The 15,317-nt window shown below is 37.4% G+C and overlaps 3 protein-coding genes and 1 pseudogene across 3 annotated transcripts; all 4 read left to right on the forward strand.

Annotated features, from left to right (window-relative positions):
- The first annotated feature begins 98 nt into the window (after positions 1-98).
- Positions 99-1,919, forward strand: LOC122588204 (UDP-glycosyltransferase 85C2-like). The gene is made up of 2 exons (XM_043760329.1): positions 99-615; positions 970-1,919. The coding sequence occupies exons 1-2, from the start codon at positions 120-122 to the stop codon at positions 1,917-1,919; spliced, it is 1,446 nt and encodes a 481-aa protein (XP_043616264.1). The 5' UTR covers positions 99-119.
- Positions 1,920-2,661: 742 nt separating this feature from the next.
- Positions 2,662-4,948, forward strand: LOC122590199 (UDP-glycosyltransferase 85C2-like). The gene is made up of 2 exons (XM_043762534.1): positions 2,662-3,139; positions 3,919-4,948. The coding sequence occupies exons 1-2, from the start codon at positions 2,662-2,664 to the stop codon at positions 4,866-4,868; spliced, it is 1,428 nt and encodes a 475-aa protein (XP_043618469.1). The 3' UTR covers positions 4,869-4,948.
- Positions 4,949-6,193: 1,245 nt separating this feature from the next.
- On the forward strand, positions 6,194-7,810 carry LOC122590173 (UDP-glycosyltransferase 85C2-like). Its single transcript, XM_043762506.1, has 2 exons — positions 6,194-6,692; positions 6,784-7,810. Exons 1-2 carry the CDS (start codon positions 6,194-6,196, stop codon positions 7,728-7,730), a joined length of 1,446 nt encoding a protein of 481 aa, XP_043618441.1. The 3' UTR covers positions 7,731-7,810.
- A 3,567-nt stretch (positions 7,811-11,377) lies between these two features.
- LOC122588205 overlaps positions 11,378-15,317 on the forward strand; it is a 30,913-nt pseudogene continuing 26,973 nt past the window's right edge.

A 15,317-nucleotide genomic window follows, 5' to 3' on the forward strand; every position in this document is an offset into this window, starting at 1 on the left:
GATATATCCAAATTAAAAGACAAAAACAAGCGGTCAAAACAATTAGTTTCAAACAAGAATCTACTAAGATCATATATATCAATCACTATACTTCAACTCCCTTTGAAACCATACCGAAAATGGAAATTATGACCACAACGAAGAAGAAGCCTCATGTCATCTTTATGCCTTTTCCAGCACAAAGCCACATAAAGGCAATGCTCAAACTAGCTCAGCTTCTCAACCACAGAGGAATCGAAATAACCTTTGTTAACACAGAGCACATCCATAAGCGTTTGCTCAGTTCTGGTGGTCTTCGGTCTCTTGATGGCTCGTCTGGTTTTCACTTTGAAACCATTCCTGACGGCATTCCTCGTAGTTCTGAAGATGAAGATGGCACGGAGTTTCTCATGGAGTACATTGAAACCACCTTCTTGACTTCTTTTCTTGAGCTTGTCACCAAACTTCCAACTCCTACTTGTATCATCTCTGACGGCTTCATGTCAGTTTTCACCGTTGATGCTGCACAGAAGCTAGGAATCCCGATCATGCTCTACTGGACTCTTTCAGCTTGTGGCTTCATGGGTATTTACCAGATCCAATCTCTAATCGAGAGAGGACTTGTACCGCCTAAAGGTTTGCATTTAATATATAAAATGTCATAATATATACCTCCGTCCCAATTTAAATGTCCTAATTTGACATTTTGGGTCTATTTTATTTAACTTTGACTGTAAATAATATTATTTGTGTTATATAATACTTAAAATGTAAAATATATGAATTGATTGAGTTTTAAATGCATTTTATATTGACATAATTCTCATTAAGTATTATATAATACAAACAAAATTATTTACGGTCAAAGTTGTAAAAGAAAGACTTGGAAAGTCAAAATAGGACATTTAAGTTGGGATGGAGGGATATATATATGTGCTCCTTTTTTTTCAATATAAAATATGTGATGATAGTTGTCATTATTGTTAACAGATGAAGGTTTCATGACAAATGGGTATTTAGAAACCATTATTGATAGGATTCCGGGGATGGAAGGAATCCGGCTAAAGGATATAAATGGCATCATTCGGACTACAGACCCAGAAGACCGTTTTCTGACATTCTGTCTTGTAGCCGCAGAAAAGTCCCACAATGTTATACACAATATCTTCCACACTTTTGATGACTTGGAGGTTAGTATTGTCGATGCTCTGTCAACCATGTTTACTAAAGTTTACACAGTTGGCCCAGTGCAGTTACTGCTTGATCAGATACCAAAAGAAAATCAGACCGAAATGTCAAATTTTAGTAGATACAGTTTGTGGAAAGAAGAGCCAGAGTGCATCCAATGGCTCGAATTCAAGGAACCAAACTCGGTCATTTATGTGAATTACGGGAGTTTTACAGTAATGTCTTTACAAGATCTTATAGAATTTGGTTGGGGACTTGCTAATAGCAACCACTATTTCCTTTGGATAATCCGATCTAATTTGCTTGAAGGGGAATCTGCATTATTGCCTCCTGAACTTGAGGAGCTTATAAAAAAGAGAGGTTTTATAGCAAGCTGGTGTTCACAAGAAACGGTCCTGAACCATCCTTCAGTTGGAGGGTTCTTGACTCACTGTGGTTGGGGTTCGACCATTGAGAGCTTGTCCGCTGGTGTGCCAATGATATGTTGGCCTGCTTTGTGGGACCAGTTTACCAATTGTAGGTATATATGCAAAGAATGGGAGGTTGGATTGGAGATGGGAAATGAAGTGAAAAGGGAGGAAGTTAGTAAACTTGTACTAGAGTTGATGGGCGAAAATGGTCACGGAATGAGGATTAAAGCCATGGAGTGGAAGGAAAAGGCTCTTACTGCAACTGGTCCTAATGGTTCATCGTCCTTGAACGTAAACAACCTTATTGAAGAAATCATTATGGTTTCAAACCAATCTTCATAAACAAATCAAAACTTCTTCTTATGTATGAAGGAATTCGGGAAGGGAAGCACATCAAATCCTCACCCTGATTTAGAGTGCCACTTATAAAAGCGATGTTTGGCCTATGTGAATCCGTTAGAATCAGCTTCCTGATACTGCTGTTAAGTTTCCGTTTTTGCATCACAAGTATTATAAAAGCGGTTTTTTTTATCGCTTACAATCTAAATCCGTTGTTACATCATGAGTTAAGTTACCATAAGTATAATTTTCCAATTTTTTATACAATTGGAACATTTAACCCTTTTTCGTTTTTCCAAAGAACTAACATTAACTGGTTTGCTTGTTTTTATTCGAGACGACGTTTAAGCTATATATCATAATCTAGCCATTGCTGTCACTAAACTTCGTTGTTTATCTCCAAAGAATAAAAACCAAAAAGAAGCTAACGAAGAAAACAGAACAATAATGACGAGCTATAATTCTGTTTGGAGACAATTTATTTAAATAAAAAGTAGATGGATGTCTTTCGCTTGTTTCTTAGTTGTTTCCTACAATCTAGAAGGGTTCTGTAAAAATAAAAATAAATTAACCTCAAGTTTACAATATTATAGATAACTTTAAAGAAGAAGTCAAACTCGTGTTAAATTTCCTCTTACCAACTATGCCACTTGGCAAATACTGTATATCATGCAGGTTTGGATGTCATATATGTACACTACATGCAAATTTCATCTGAAAATTGAAAAAAAATAAAATAAAAAAAATGGATGCAGCGGTAGTAGCCATAACTGAGAAGAAGCCTCATGTAATTTGTGTCCCAATACCAGCACAAAGCCACTTACTGGCCATGCTCAAACTAGCAGCGCTTCTCCACCACATGGGACTCCAAGTAACTTTTGTCAACACAGAGACCATCCACAAGCAATTGCTCGAATCTGGCGGTGTTCGTTCCCTTGACGGGTTGTCTGATTTTCGATTTGAAACCGTTCCTGATGGCGTGCCTAGTGGTTCTGAAGACGATGAAACCACCTTCTTGACTCCTTTTCTTGATCTAGTTGCAACCAAACTTCCAACTCCTCCGACTTGTATTATCTCTGATGGCTTCATGTCCTTATTCACTATTGATGCTGCAAAGAAGCTCGGCATCCCTGTCATGCTCTACTGGACTCTTGCTGCTTGTGGCTTCATGGGTTTTTACCACAACCAATCTCTCATCGATAAAGGACTTACACCACTTAAAGGTTTGCTAAATCCCTCTATATATATACGAGTATAATAGAAGGATTTTTCTAATGACATTAACCTGCATTTCAAAAGACACCCTTGAATTTTTATGGTAAAAGTACAACTAACTAATTTATGCATGTTAATGACAGCACCTATGACTGCTATTAGCAAAACACTATATAGAAACATTTGCTTGATATCGAAGTTTAGGGGGGGCGGGGGTTAAACCCTATTTGTGATGGATTGATCAGATTTTTAATTGAAAAATTCATTGTGTATGGAAGAGATATTCTAGATTATGTGTGTTTTCAGCACGTATGTAAACTATGTGAAAAACTGATAGATAAATCAGATTTAACTATCCAATCAGTTACAAGCGGCACTACTAGAAAACTGGGCTTCACCGGCGGTCAAATCTTTTGCTAAAGACTATTTCCAACTAGAAATCTGACGGTACGTAAACCCGGCCAGTTTTCTAGCTGTGCAGTTGGATATGCGCATGGACTTATCAGAGATACATACATTCACATATTAACTCACGCCAATAGTCTTAATTGTTCATTATTCAAATATGATTAGCTACATGATATTTAGACCCGCCACAAGAGGCATTGACCCTAGATCCTGCAAAGGGCGCGACCAACTTGACCCCTGCTATTTTGGTTCCGGGCACACATGCACAGACCTAGACATTAAATTGTACATACATTACCTTCCTCTTAGATTTCCTTTTAGATGTGCCCTTCTTTTTGTATGTATAAAATGTGTTTATGGTGGTCATTCATGTATATAGATGAAAGCTACTTGACAAATGGATATTTAGAAACCATTGTTGATTGGATTCCTGGAATGGAAGGAATCCGTCTAAAGGATTTGAATACCCTCCCCTGGACCACAGACCCCGACAACGAATTATTGAAAATATGTACTAAAGCTACACAAAAGTGCCACGATGTTTCACACAATATCATCCACACCTTTGACGCTTTGGAGGCTAGTATTGTCGATGCTCTTTCGTTTATCTGTCCTCGTATTTATACTGTTGGCCCATTACAATTACTTCTTAGTCAAATACCACTAGAAGGAAAACAGAGCACAATGCTACATTTTAAAGGATACAACTTACGGAAAGAAGAACCGGAGTGCATCCAATGGCTCCAATCCAAGGAACCAAACTCGGTCATTTATGTAAACTTTGGGAGTACAACAAAAATGCCGCTAAATGATCTTATAGAATTTGCTTGGGGTCTTGTTGATAGCAATCACTATTTCCTTTGGATAATAAGATCAGATTTGGTTGTGGGTGAGTCATCAGCTAATTTCTCTCCTGAACTTGAGGAGCTTATAGAAAAGAGAGGTTATATAGCAAGCTGGTGTTCACAAGAAAAGGTCCTGAACCATCCTTCTGTTGGAGGGTTCTTGACTCACTGCGGTTGGGGTTCAACCATTGAGAGCTTGTCCGCTGGGGTACCAATGATATGCTGGCCTTATTTGTGGGACCAAGTGACCAATTGTAGGTACACATGCAAGGAATGGGAGGTTGGATTGGAAATGGGCAAGGACGTGAAAAGGGAAGAAGTTTGTAAACTTGTACAAGAGTTGATGGGCGAAAATGGTCACCGAATGAGGATTAAAGCCATTGAGTGGAGGGAAAAGGCTCTTACTGCAACCGGTCCCAATGGTTCATCTTCCTCGAACATAAACAGCCTTGTTGAAGAAATCACTGTGTGGTCAAGGAACTAAAAAGCTTGCAAAATCTTTATGAAGGAATTGAAGCTAAAGACTTATATCTAGGCTTTTTATTGACTCTTGATCCAGTTTTAGGTGGTATATAGTTTATCTTCTACTAGATTTAATTTGTATTATGTAGATTAGACCCATTAATATTTATGGTTGTCTCATGGTAACTGTGTGTACTTAAAGTTTATGAATAAGAGACAAAGCTCATTTAGCCCATTTAGTATGGGAGCTCATATTTGTACCACAACTTTTAATTAACTTATCACACTTTACAACTGATATAACACACAATACAAGTGTATATTGCATAATAGTGGTAGATTTTGAAAGGTTGTTGTATGATTATCAATTCTCATTCAGTATAGGGCTTAATCCAACTGTTGATGCTTGACAAGATGCTTCATAAATTAAACCAATAATGAATCAAATATTAAATTAAGGGCAGTCCGCCCGATTGTATATCACTCTTATTATGAAACTTGTTATTACAAGCAGAGTGTTAGCATATCCTATGAGATGATTTAGTTATATTAGTTGGCTATATGATTTAGTTATATTAGTTGGCTATTCTCCATGTATCAACTAAAATCGGCTTTTATTAGGGGATGGTAACATTAATTTGAAATTATTATGTTAATGTTTTACCCTAAATATGTTCTGTAATTGTCAATGGTAGGACGGTGGGAGCTGAATCACTATTTTGTCATTGATAGATTAGAATCCATTTTCTTAATGTGTAAATTGGAGATTAGTTAAAGTCTAAAACACTAGAATACATGTATTAGTTAAGCCTTTCCTGTCATCAGGGATAATATACATCAACGAGGATTCATTTAATTTCTGTCAATATTAATAAGACTTTTCACAATTATATATTCATATTTTGATTATTTGTTCAAACTTGTACGTACTCCTCTATATATTATACTAGTTTAATTAGCTTGTTTGAACCTTGTTGGAGGCTTCAAAATATTTAATAAAAAGCAATCTCTAAATTATGGTCACAAAATGTTCCATTGTCATACTTTGCCATCGTTATCACCATGATAAATAATAGTGTTCTACACAAATAACTTATATTAAATAAAGTGCACCGGTAGTGCCACGACAGGTTATATAATCCATCCATATATAAAACAAGTCATAAGCGTGTTCATCGATCAGTTTCAATCAATTCATAATAAGTGTTTAAATTGATGAGTTTCAATCAAGCTATGACAATATATAGATCTTGTAGTTATCTATCGTTTTCTATTCTTAGGCGTACGCTAATTACTTGATCCATATATACCGTTATACCACACCCTATCAAAATAGACATGGGTCAAATGGATATTTTGGCCACAGTAGAAAAAAGGCCTCATGTCATCTTTGTACCATTTCCAGCACAAAGCCATGTAAAAGCGATGCTCAAACTAGCAGTGTATCTCCATCACAAGGGACTCCGTATAACGTTTATTAACACGGAGAACATCCACAAGCGTTTGCTCAATTCTGGGGGTCTCCACTGCCTTGATGGTTCACCTGGTTTTCGATTCAAAACCATTCCTGATGGCATTCCTAGTAATTCTGAAGGTGACTATGGAGGCGGCAGAATACTGGATTACTTTGAGACCAACTTCTTGACTCCTTTTGTTGATCTTGTAGTCAAACTTCCAGATACTCCTACTTGTATCATCTCTGACGGCTGCATGTCGCTTTTCACCATTGATGCTGCTAAAGAGCTCGGAATCCCCATCATGTCCTACTGGACGTTTTCTGCTTGCGGCTTCATGGGCATGTACCAGGTCCAGTCTCTCATTGATAAAGGACTTGTACCTCTCAAAGGTTTGCGTTTAACTTTTCTTTTACGTATATTTATGCCCTTGCTCTCATTCTATGTAAGAAATGTAATAATAATGTTAATCTTTGTATACAGATGAAAGTGACTTGACAAATGGATATTTAGAAACCGTTATTGATTGGATTCCAGGAATGGAAGGAATCAGGCTAAAAGATATGTGCAGCATCATTCGGACCACAAACCTGGACGACAAAGTTTTGAACTTCTGTATTAGTGCTTCAGCAAAGTCTCACAATGTCATACACAATATATTCCACACATTTGACTCCTTGGAGACTAGTATTGTCAATGCTTTCTCTTCCATGTTTCCTCAGGTTTACACGGTTGGACCTCTGCAGTTACATCTTGATCAGATATCAGAAAATGAAAAACAAACTAAAATGTCGAGTTTCAATGGATACAGCTTATGGAAAGAAGAATCCGAGTGCCTCCAATGGCTAGAATCCAAGGAACCAAACTCTGTAATTTATGTGAATTATGGGAGTTTTACGAAAATGTCTTTACAAGATTTAACAGAATTTGGTTGGGGACTTGCTAATAGCAGCTATTATTTCCTTTGGATAATTAGATCAGATTTGGTTGTAGGAGAAACTGCAGCTTTGTCTCCCGAGTATAAAGTATTTATAGAAAACAAAGGTTTCATAGCAAGTTGGTGCTCACAAGAAATGGTCCTGAACCACCCTTCAGTTGGAGGGTTCTTGACTCACTGTGGTTGGGGTTCGACAATCGAGAGTTTGTCAGCCGGGGTGCCAATGATATGTTGGCCTTACTTGTGGGACCAAGTTACCAATTGTCGTTATATATGCAAGGAATGGGAGGTCGGGTTGGAGATGGGAAATGAGGTGAAAAGAGAGGAAGTTAGTAAGCTTGTACAAGAGTTGATGGGAGAAGGAGGTAATAAAATGAGGAACAAAGCCATCGAGTGGCAGGAAAAGGCTCGAGCTGCAACACGTTCTGATGGTTCATCGGCCCTGAATTTGAGCAAGCTTATCGAAGAAATCGTTATGCTATCAAGGAACTAAAAGTTTCACATATACTATTAGTCTGGAGTTAAAGAAGGTTGAGCAACTCCAACAAATTGTAAGCTACGGATGTGTGTGGCCTGCTATATATTTACATCACATACAAAATAATGTCTATATATTGTGGTGTTCTAAGTGTGTATGCAACATTAAATATTTGCTTCCCTTGTGCTAATATGACTATTTCTAGTTTTATTTTTCTCTTTTCAAAGCAATTTTTTATGATTAATACTTCTAAAGCTATATAAACTAGTCATATCTCTGTCTATCCGGAAGTTATAGCCCACACAAAGTTTTGCGTTTTTTAACCATGAGTCGGTGTTCAACATCTAGGGTCTGGGGATACTTCACCATACTATGGTGAAACCCTACACATATTTTAGAAAATAAGGTGTAGACCATAAGCTGTTGCAGGTAACTCAAAAGAAAAACCGCATGACGCGTCGAGAGTCGAACCTGTAACTTAGAATAAAACTAAAGATCTGACATTAATTCGTGTGTTATCAATGTGTTAGGGGTTGTTTAGAATTACATTTTGAATAGATTATCTAACTATTGTGTTTGTAAAGAGAGAATATGGAGATGTTAAAAAGCAGGTGATGACATGTTTTTCCAAAATGTAATTTTAAAAACGCAACATTCAATTTGAAACACAATGCAAAACATCGCCTTAAAATCCAATTTTTATAATTGGGTTATTTAGTCAAACTTGTATATCCAACTAAAATGCTATTAAGACTACTAAAACTGTTATACTTAAAAAAAAAGCCATCTAGTTCACTGGGCATCGCATGCATTGTTCATCTTGGGACATTTTTCTTTAAAAGCAATACATAAAGAACCAAAGCCATATTGAAAAGAAAATTTGTCTTTTTACTACTTTTTTTTTTTGTCGTTTAGTGGACTTTTGACAATGAATTTTTCTGTCGTAGCCAAAAGTCTCATTGTCAAAAGCCCAAATTCTTGTAGTGAGATTATAAAAAAACTAGTTCTCTAGGTTTTTGTATGGTATTGTCACATATAAAAGAAATGCATGGGCCAATACATGTGATGACATTTGGTTACATAAAGAGGATAACTTATATGATGTTAATATCATATATATGATGTTCCCCTTACAAAACTTAAATTCAGGGGAGGAGAACTGTTTAACATGTATGAAAATTGGTATAAACACAACATCATAATGTTACAGCATATAAAATTTTGTCATAAATAATAGTGATTACATATTCGTAACCAAACTCATATTAAAACGTTTTTCTGTAAAGGCAATACATGTGACATATTGTTCATATATGTTTGTCATATTCAAGGTGGGGCCCTGTGCAAGTAGAAATTTGGGAGGATCAAAACTGGAAATTGGGCTAGTGATGTTAAAAAAAGCTTTCCATTTGTTAGGAAATAAAACCAACAAACCTTAAAGCTAATCGAGCTACAAAGAAAACTAAGAAGAAGAAGAAGTTCTCTGAAAACTAACCTTGTTTATTAACCAAGTGATTTTCGGTTTACATTGGAATGATTGGGGTATTCAAATCAGCCTCCCCCCTCCTTTATATATAGAGAAGGGGAACATCCTAGGTTTCCTAATTCTATACAATTAAGTTACCTAGTTTATGTTTGTATAGGATATGGAAACTACCCGATTTTAGCTTTAAACTTGGACTCCAAGTATTACCTAAAAACCAGTTTACATAAAACCCATATCCTAATCTAAAACTAATCCTACATGTATTACAATTTAGCTAATAATATTTTACAATCTCCACCTTATTAGCAAAATTCCATGTAGCTACAAGTGACTCCAATACCTCGCATCTTCGAAAAACACAAGCCCTTGGACCCTGGAAAAAACCTTCCAGTCACACCCATCCCGTCTACACGTCTAGCTTCCCTTGATTGTTTCCCATAGATGCCTTTCTCCAAGTCTTGTCCCTTGTCTTTCCATCCGCTTCCAATCAAGTTCAATGTAGTCTTTGTATCTCCGTGTTTATTACCAGAAGCCTTTATCGCGAGTTCACCTTCTGCTTTCTCCACGTCACAAGCCGATACATCAATACTTGTTTTCCTCGACCGTGTAAACGTCACCACTTGCTTCCCTCGTCTGTTCAAAACAAGTTGATTCCGACGACCTTGAGATGATTTTTGCTCGACCCTATCACCTTGATCATTTTTCAACTCATGACCAATCTTAGGCAGCTCCACCTCAAGCTGAACACGTTTGTTACCGCGTACACCTCGAACTCTTGCATCATTCACCTGTACACCAAACGCTAGTGCCTTACCATCTAATGTATACACATTGTTTTCCTCGAGTGGTCTTATTAGCACAACCAAGAAACTCTTGATCACCTGTAACATGCCGTCTAACATCCTCACAGTATCCTTGTAAATCGTATACCTTTAGAAAACCCTAAAAACGATTATACAAGCACCCCAATCACCTTCTTGTACTTTGCGGATCAAGTTAACAACTCCCCATGAACACCTTCAAGAAACCAAGAACTCTACAATCGATTAAAACCTTGAATAAACCTTCAAGATCGATTACATACCAAATTCTCAAACCCGTATTCTTGAAGCTTTGAAGTTTCACCTATCAATTCCGTTTGAAGCTTGAATCTTGTCGTATTAAACCTTTGCAATACCAACCTTAATAAACCCAAGAGTCTTGCAAATATTCCTGACAAACATAAGCCTTCAAACGCTCTACAAAAATATGCTTCAAGTTGAAATTCACAGATTCTGGACAGAAACTTCGACAGCCTGTATCTCTCTCTTGAAACCTCCGATCGGAAATCCCTCCGGTCAGAAACTATACCTACGTGTCTTCAACCTCCAGTTAAAAAATAACAATGATCCAACGGTTAACGAATACGCAACAGCGTTTTTCCCGCAGCTGCGCAGAAACCGACGAACCAAAACAAGAGAATACAAATTGTAGGGATTGTCTACCTTTGAGTCGATCTAGCTTCAAGACGCCAACGTAATCTGGCTTTGATACCAATTGTTGGAAATAAAACCAACAAACCTTAAAGCTAATCGAGCTACAAAGAAAACCAAGAAAAAGAAGTTCTCCGAAAACTAACCTTGTTTATTAACCAAGTGATTTTCGGTTTACATTGGAATGATTGGGGTATTCAAATCAGCCTCCCCCCTCCTCTATATATAGAGAAGGGGGACATCCTAGGTTTCCTAATTCTATACAATTAAGTTACCTAGTTTATGTTTGTCTAGGATATGGAAACTACCCGGTTTTAGCTTTAAACTTGGACTCCAAGTATTACCTAAAAACCAGTTTACATAAAACCCATATCCTAATCTAAAACTAATCCTACATGTATTACAATTTAGCTAATAATATTTTACACCATTCAAACAATTAAAGGTTCTCTTCTGATGGTGGGGTATGCAACATGAGCCAGCCATGGATCTATTCTTTCGAAGTCATATGTAAGATTTTGATGTTTTTGTTTGAAAGGATATTCTTTCCAATTAAGTCATAAGTCTTAACTTTTATGTGGCATGAAAAAACAAAATTCGTGTTTTCCTTCTTACCAAATGCCACTTGGCAAATAATGATTTTTGCAATGAGTTACCGGTTTTGGATGTCATATTATTATTATATATATATACCACAAAATTCTTCTTCTGAAAACAGAAACAAGAAAATGGATGCAACAGAACTAGCCACAACTAAAAAGAAGCCTCATGTCATTTGTATCCCACTACCAGCACAAAGCCACATACAGGCCATGCTCAAGCTAGCAGAGCTTCTGCACCACATGGGACTCCAAGTAACTTTCGTAAACACAGAGACCATCCACGAGCAACTGCTCGAATCCGGTGGTGCTCATTTCCTTGATGGCTTGTCTGATTTTCGATTCGAAACCATTCCCGATGGCATTCCTCGTGCTGCTGATCATGTACGCGAACCACTCCTTCATTACATCGAAACCACCTTCTTGACCCCTTTTCTTGATCTAGCAACCAAACTTCCAACTCCTCCTACTTGTATCATTTCTGATGGCTTCATGTCCTTATTCACCATTGATGCTGCAAAGAAGCTCGGGATCCCTGTCATGCTCTACTGGACTCTCGTTGCTTGTGCCTTCATGGGTTTTTACCACAACCAATCTCTCATCGATAAAGGACTTGCACCACTTAAAGGTTTGCTTAAATTTTTTATATGGAAGGGTATATCCACATTCTATATAGTATATATACATATGCCTAATTGTACTCGGGCGCAAAGACGGTATCGGGGAAAATATCCAAGAGGGAGCACAGTTGAAAAATCTATCAAAATCATATCCAAAAAGGGGCAAAATTTTAAAATACATTAGAAAAACTCAAAAATCCATCAAAAAATTTAAAATTCCATGGCAAAATATAAATTTCGAGGGGGCATTAGCCCCTCTTCCCCCCTCCACCACCCTTTCGATAACCATAGAAAGGGCTTGTTTTAGATTTATGCAATTCAGGAAATAATTAAATTCCAAAAACATATGTACACCTAGACATTAACCTATAGTACATATACACACCCTTCCTATCAGCTTACCTTTTAGATTTGCCCTTTTTTTTATATGTACAAAGTGTAATAACAGTGGTCCTTCATGTCCACAGATGAAAGCTACTTGACAAATGGATATTTAGAAACCATCGTTGATTGGATTCCTGGAATGGAAGGAGTCCGTCTAAAGGATTTGAATACCATCCCCTAGACCACAGACCCCGACGATAAATTATTAAAATTAAGTATCAAAGCTACACACAATTGCCACAATGTTTCACACAATATCATCCATACCTTTGACGCGTTGGAGGCTAGTGTTGTTGATGCTTGTAGATGCAGATTCGTTGTGACAATCGCAGCATAGATTTGATTATCGTTTATGTTTTTAGGAACTTGTGTGTAATCATTTAAATAAGAACTTATGTTGATATTTAATGATTACGTTTGAACTTCAATATTATATCTGTTTATGTTTTGTATTGTGTTTGTGTGTTATATATTGCTTTGCAGGTACAAGAACATAGAATCAAGGTTTATAAGTGTCGTAGAACACTTAAACGATGATTGGATGTTATGTACAAGCCAAACGAAGTCAAACAAAGAGTCAAAGGCACGTCCCTCGTGCTGACGTCATCAGCATGAAGGATTACCCTCGTGCTGACGTCAGCACGAGGTAAATTGGCTAATTGTTATTTCGGGCCTAATTACGCAATTAAGGCCGAAGCCCACATAATCCAATATCAACTAGTATAAATACAAGACCTAATCTACGGAATTAGGTTAATCCTGGTGAATGAGGGACGAATTCTTGAGAGTTATTCACGAATTTACGAGCTAAGGTTATTTGTTCCTTCGTGTGTTCTTTTACACGAACCACAAGCCTTGTGCATCTCCTTGGGTTAATTAATTACTTATTAATTAACAAAAGACAATAGCAATCTAGTTATCTCAAGAGGATTCCGCACTCTTGACATAACGAATCACATCTTATTACGATCCACGCAATGATAGGGCACCTTACAAGTGGTATCAAAGCCCTAAGGTTGATTACCAGAAGGTTTAAGATCATTTGATTAGCTATTGATTGCAATTTTCGTTCGAAATTCGTGTTAATTTGAAAATTCGTGCTCTTCTTCGTGTTACTTCTTGCATACGTCAGCACGAAGTGAACTTCGTGTTCGTGCTTACGTCACCCAGCAGACTTCGTGTCCACTTCGTGCCACGTCAGCGCGAACCACTCTTCGTGACTTAGGTCGTGACTTGTGTTTCGTACTTCGTGCGACGTGTACTTCGTGGAAGTCATACAGCTTCGTGCCACGTGACTTCGTGCTTCGTGCCACGTGACTTCGTGCTATACGAACTAAGTAGTGTTTCGTTTTATTTGAATTCAAAAGATTCGAAATGACGACCTTACCAGCTGCCGCAAACTCACCCAATGCCTTACTTATCAGCTAGATGATCATGCACGATCATGAGGTTGGTCGAGGTAATACACCTCCAAAGCTTTTCCGTATGGAAAATTATTGGATGTGGAAGAGACGTTTTGAAGATTACATTTGTCTCAAGGTTTTGATTGGCCTTCATATGAGAAGAACGGAGTGATCAGTAGGTATACTTATGCTGATATGCCTATTGAAGAACGTAAAAGATATGCTGTTGAGGGAAAGACATTGTCTACTCTTACTATGGCCTTGCCTCAAGATAGTGTACATCTGTTTAAAAAATACACTACTTCAAAGGATTTATGGGATGCTCTCGAAAGATATTGTGAGGGTGATGTAACTTTGAAGAAAAACCGTACAAACTTCTCAAGCGTCAGTATGAAGCCTTTAATGGACTGAAAGGGGAATCTCTTGACGAGATTATTATACGATTCAATCATTTGACCACTGAGTTGTCATACTTTGAAGTTGTTTATCCTCAAACTGAGCTAGTTGATAAGTTTCTGGATTCACTGCCTAAGACTTGGACTGATTATGTTCATCAACTTCAAGATGATTAGGAATACAGTACATGGGATTTTGAGAAGGTAGTCTCCAAGCTGAAGAACAAAGACATGAAGAGAAGGATTAAAGACACTCACTCGGATTTTACACAAGATCCATCCTTATATCATGCTAAGTCTCTACATTTAGCAAGTTCCAGCTCAGGAAACAATGCATTTCTAAGTGGTGCAGAAGCTACACCAATAGTAGATGCTGAAGGTATTGCCGGATATGTTGCTTATGACAATACAAATGTCAAGAGCAATGTACAATCTTTTCATTCTATGCCAATGAGTATGAGTTCTGCAGAAGGAAGAATGAGTATTTACTCAGCCTTTTGTAATGCTCATGAAGCATTTATTGGAGGAAAGGTTACTGATCCTGCAGTAATTGATGAGGATTACAATCAAATAGATCCTGATGATTTGGAAGAAATGGATCTACAATGGTAGCTTGCTATGCTTACTATTAAGGTTAGAAGATTCACTCAGGGAACTGGGAGACCTATAGGTAATGGCACTAAAGGCTTTGACAAATCCAAGGTGAAATGTTATAATTGCGATGGATTTGGTCATTTTGCAAGAGAGTGTCAACGACCTAAGAGGATTGATAATACCGTTGCTGGTCATCAAAATTACAATCAAGGCGGTATTACTCCAAATAATCATAAGATGCAAGCAATGATTACATATCATGCTACTCCACAACAGCTAGTTTCGTCACCATTTTCGGATTCAAAGGCTGTTGATGTTCAAAATCCAGATGGTACTTATCAATGGGATACACAATCCGATGATACCTCGAATCATGCCTACATGGTAGAATTATATGATGAGGTAGCTGCAACGATTGATTATGCTGTGTACTCAAGTGAAGAAAGTGCATCTGAGATAGTACAGAAGAATATGTGTAATGTTGCTGACACAGTAAGATCTGAGAGTGAACAAATGACTGCAGTAAAAGTATCTGAAGAAAAGGAAGAGTCATCAAATCCTGTTGATGACATTTTCATCAAGAGCATTGAAGAGCAGATGAAGAACTTCGTGATACCTGAAGGTATGACAACTGAAGACTTTGTTGCAT

The sequence above is a fragment of the Erigeron canadensis genome, chromosome 2 (genome assembly GCF_010389155.1).
Source record: "Erigeron canadensis isolate Cc75 chromosome 2, C_canadensis_v1, whole genome shotgun sequence".
Classification (NCBI taxonomy): Eukaryota; Viridiplantae; Streptophyta; class Magnoliopsida; order Asterales; family Asteraceae; genus Erigeron; species Erigeron canadensis.

Excerpts from the sequence above, each read along its gene's own strand:
- LOC122588204 (XM_043760329.1), top strand. The coding sequence starts at position 120 with ATGGAAATTATGACCACAACGAAGAAGAAGCCTCATGTCATCTTTATG. Across the intron at positions 616-969 it reads AGGACTTGTACCGCCTAAAG|ATGAAGGTTTCATGACAAAT; the intron begins GTTTGCATTTAA and ends TATTGTTAACAG.
- LOC122590199 (XM_043762534.1), top strand. The coding sequence starts at position 2,662 with ATGGATGCAGCGGTAGTAGCCATAACTGAGAAGAAGCCTCATGTAATT. Across the intron at positions 3,140-3,918 it reads AGGACTTACACCACTTAAAG|ATGAAAGCTACTTGACAAAT; the intron begins GTTTGCTAAATC and ends TCATGTATATAG.
- LOC122590173 (XM_043762506.1), top strand. The coding sequence starts at position 6,194 with ATGGATATTTTGGCCACAGTAGAAAAAAGGCCTCATGTCATCTTTGTA. Across the intron at positions 6,693-6,783 it reads AGGACTTGTACCTCTCAAAG|ATGAAAGTGACTTGACAAAT; the intron begins GTTTGCGTTTAA and ends CTTTGTATACAG.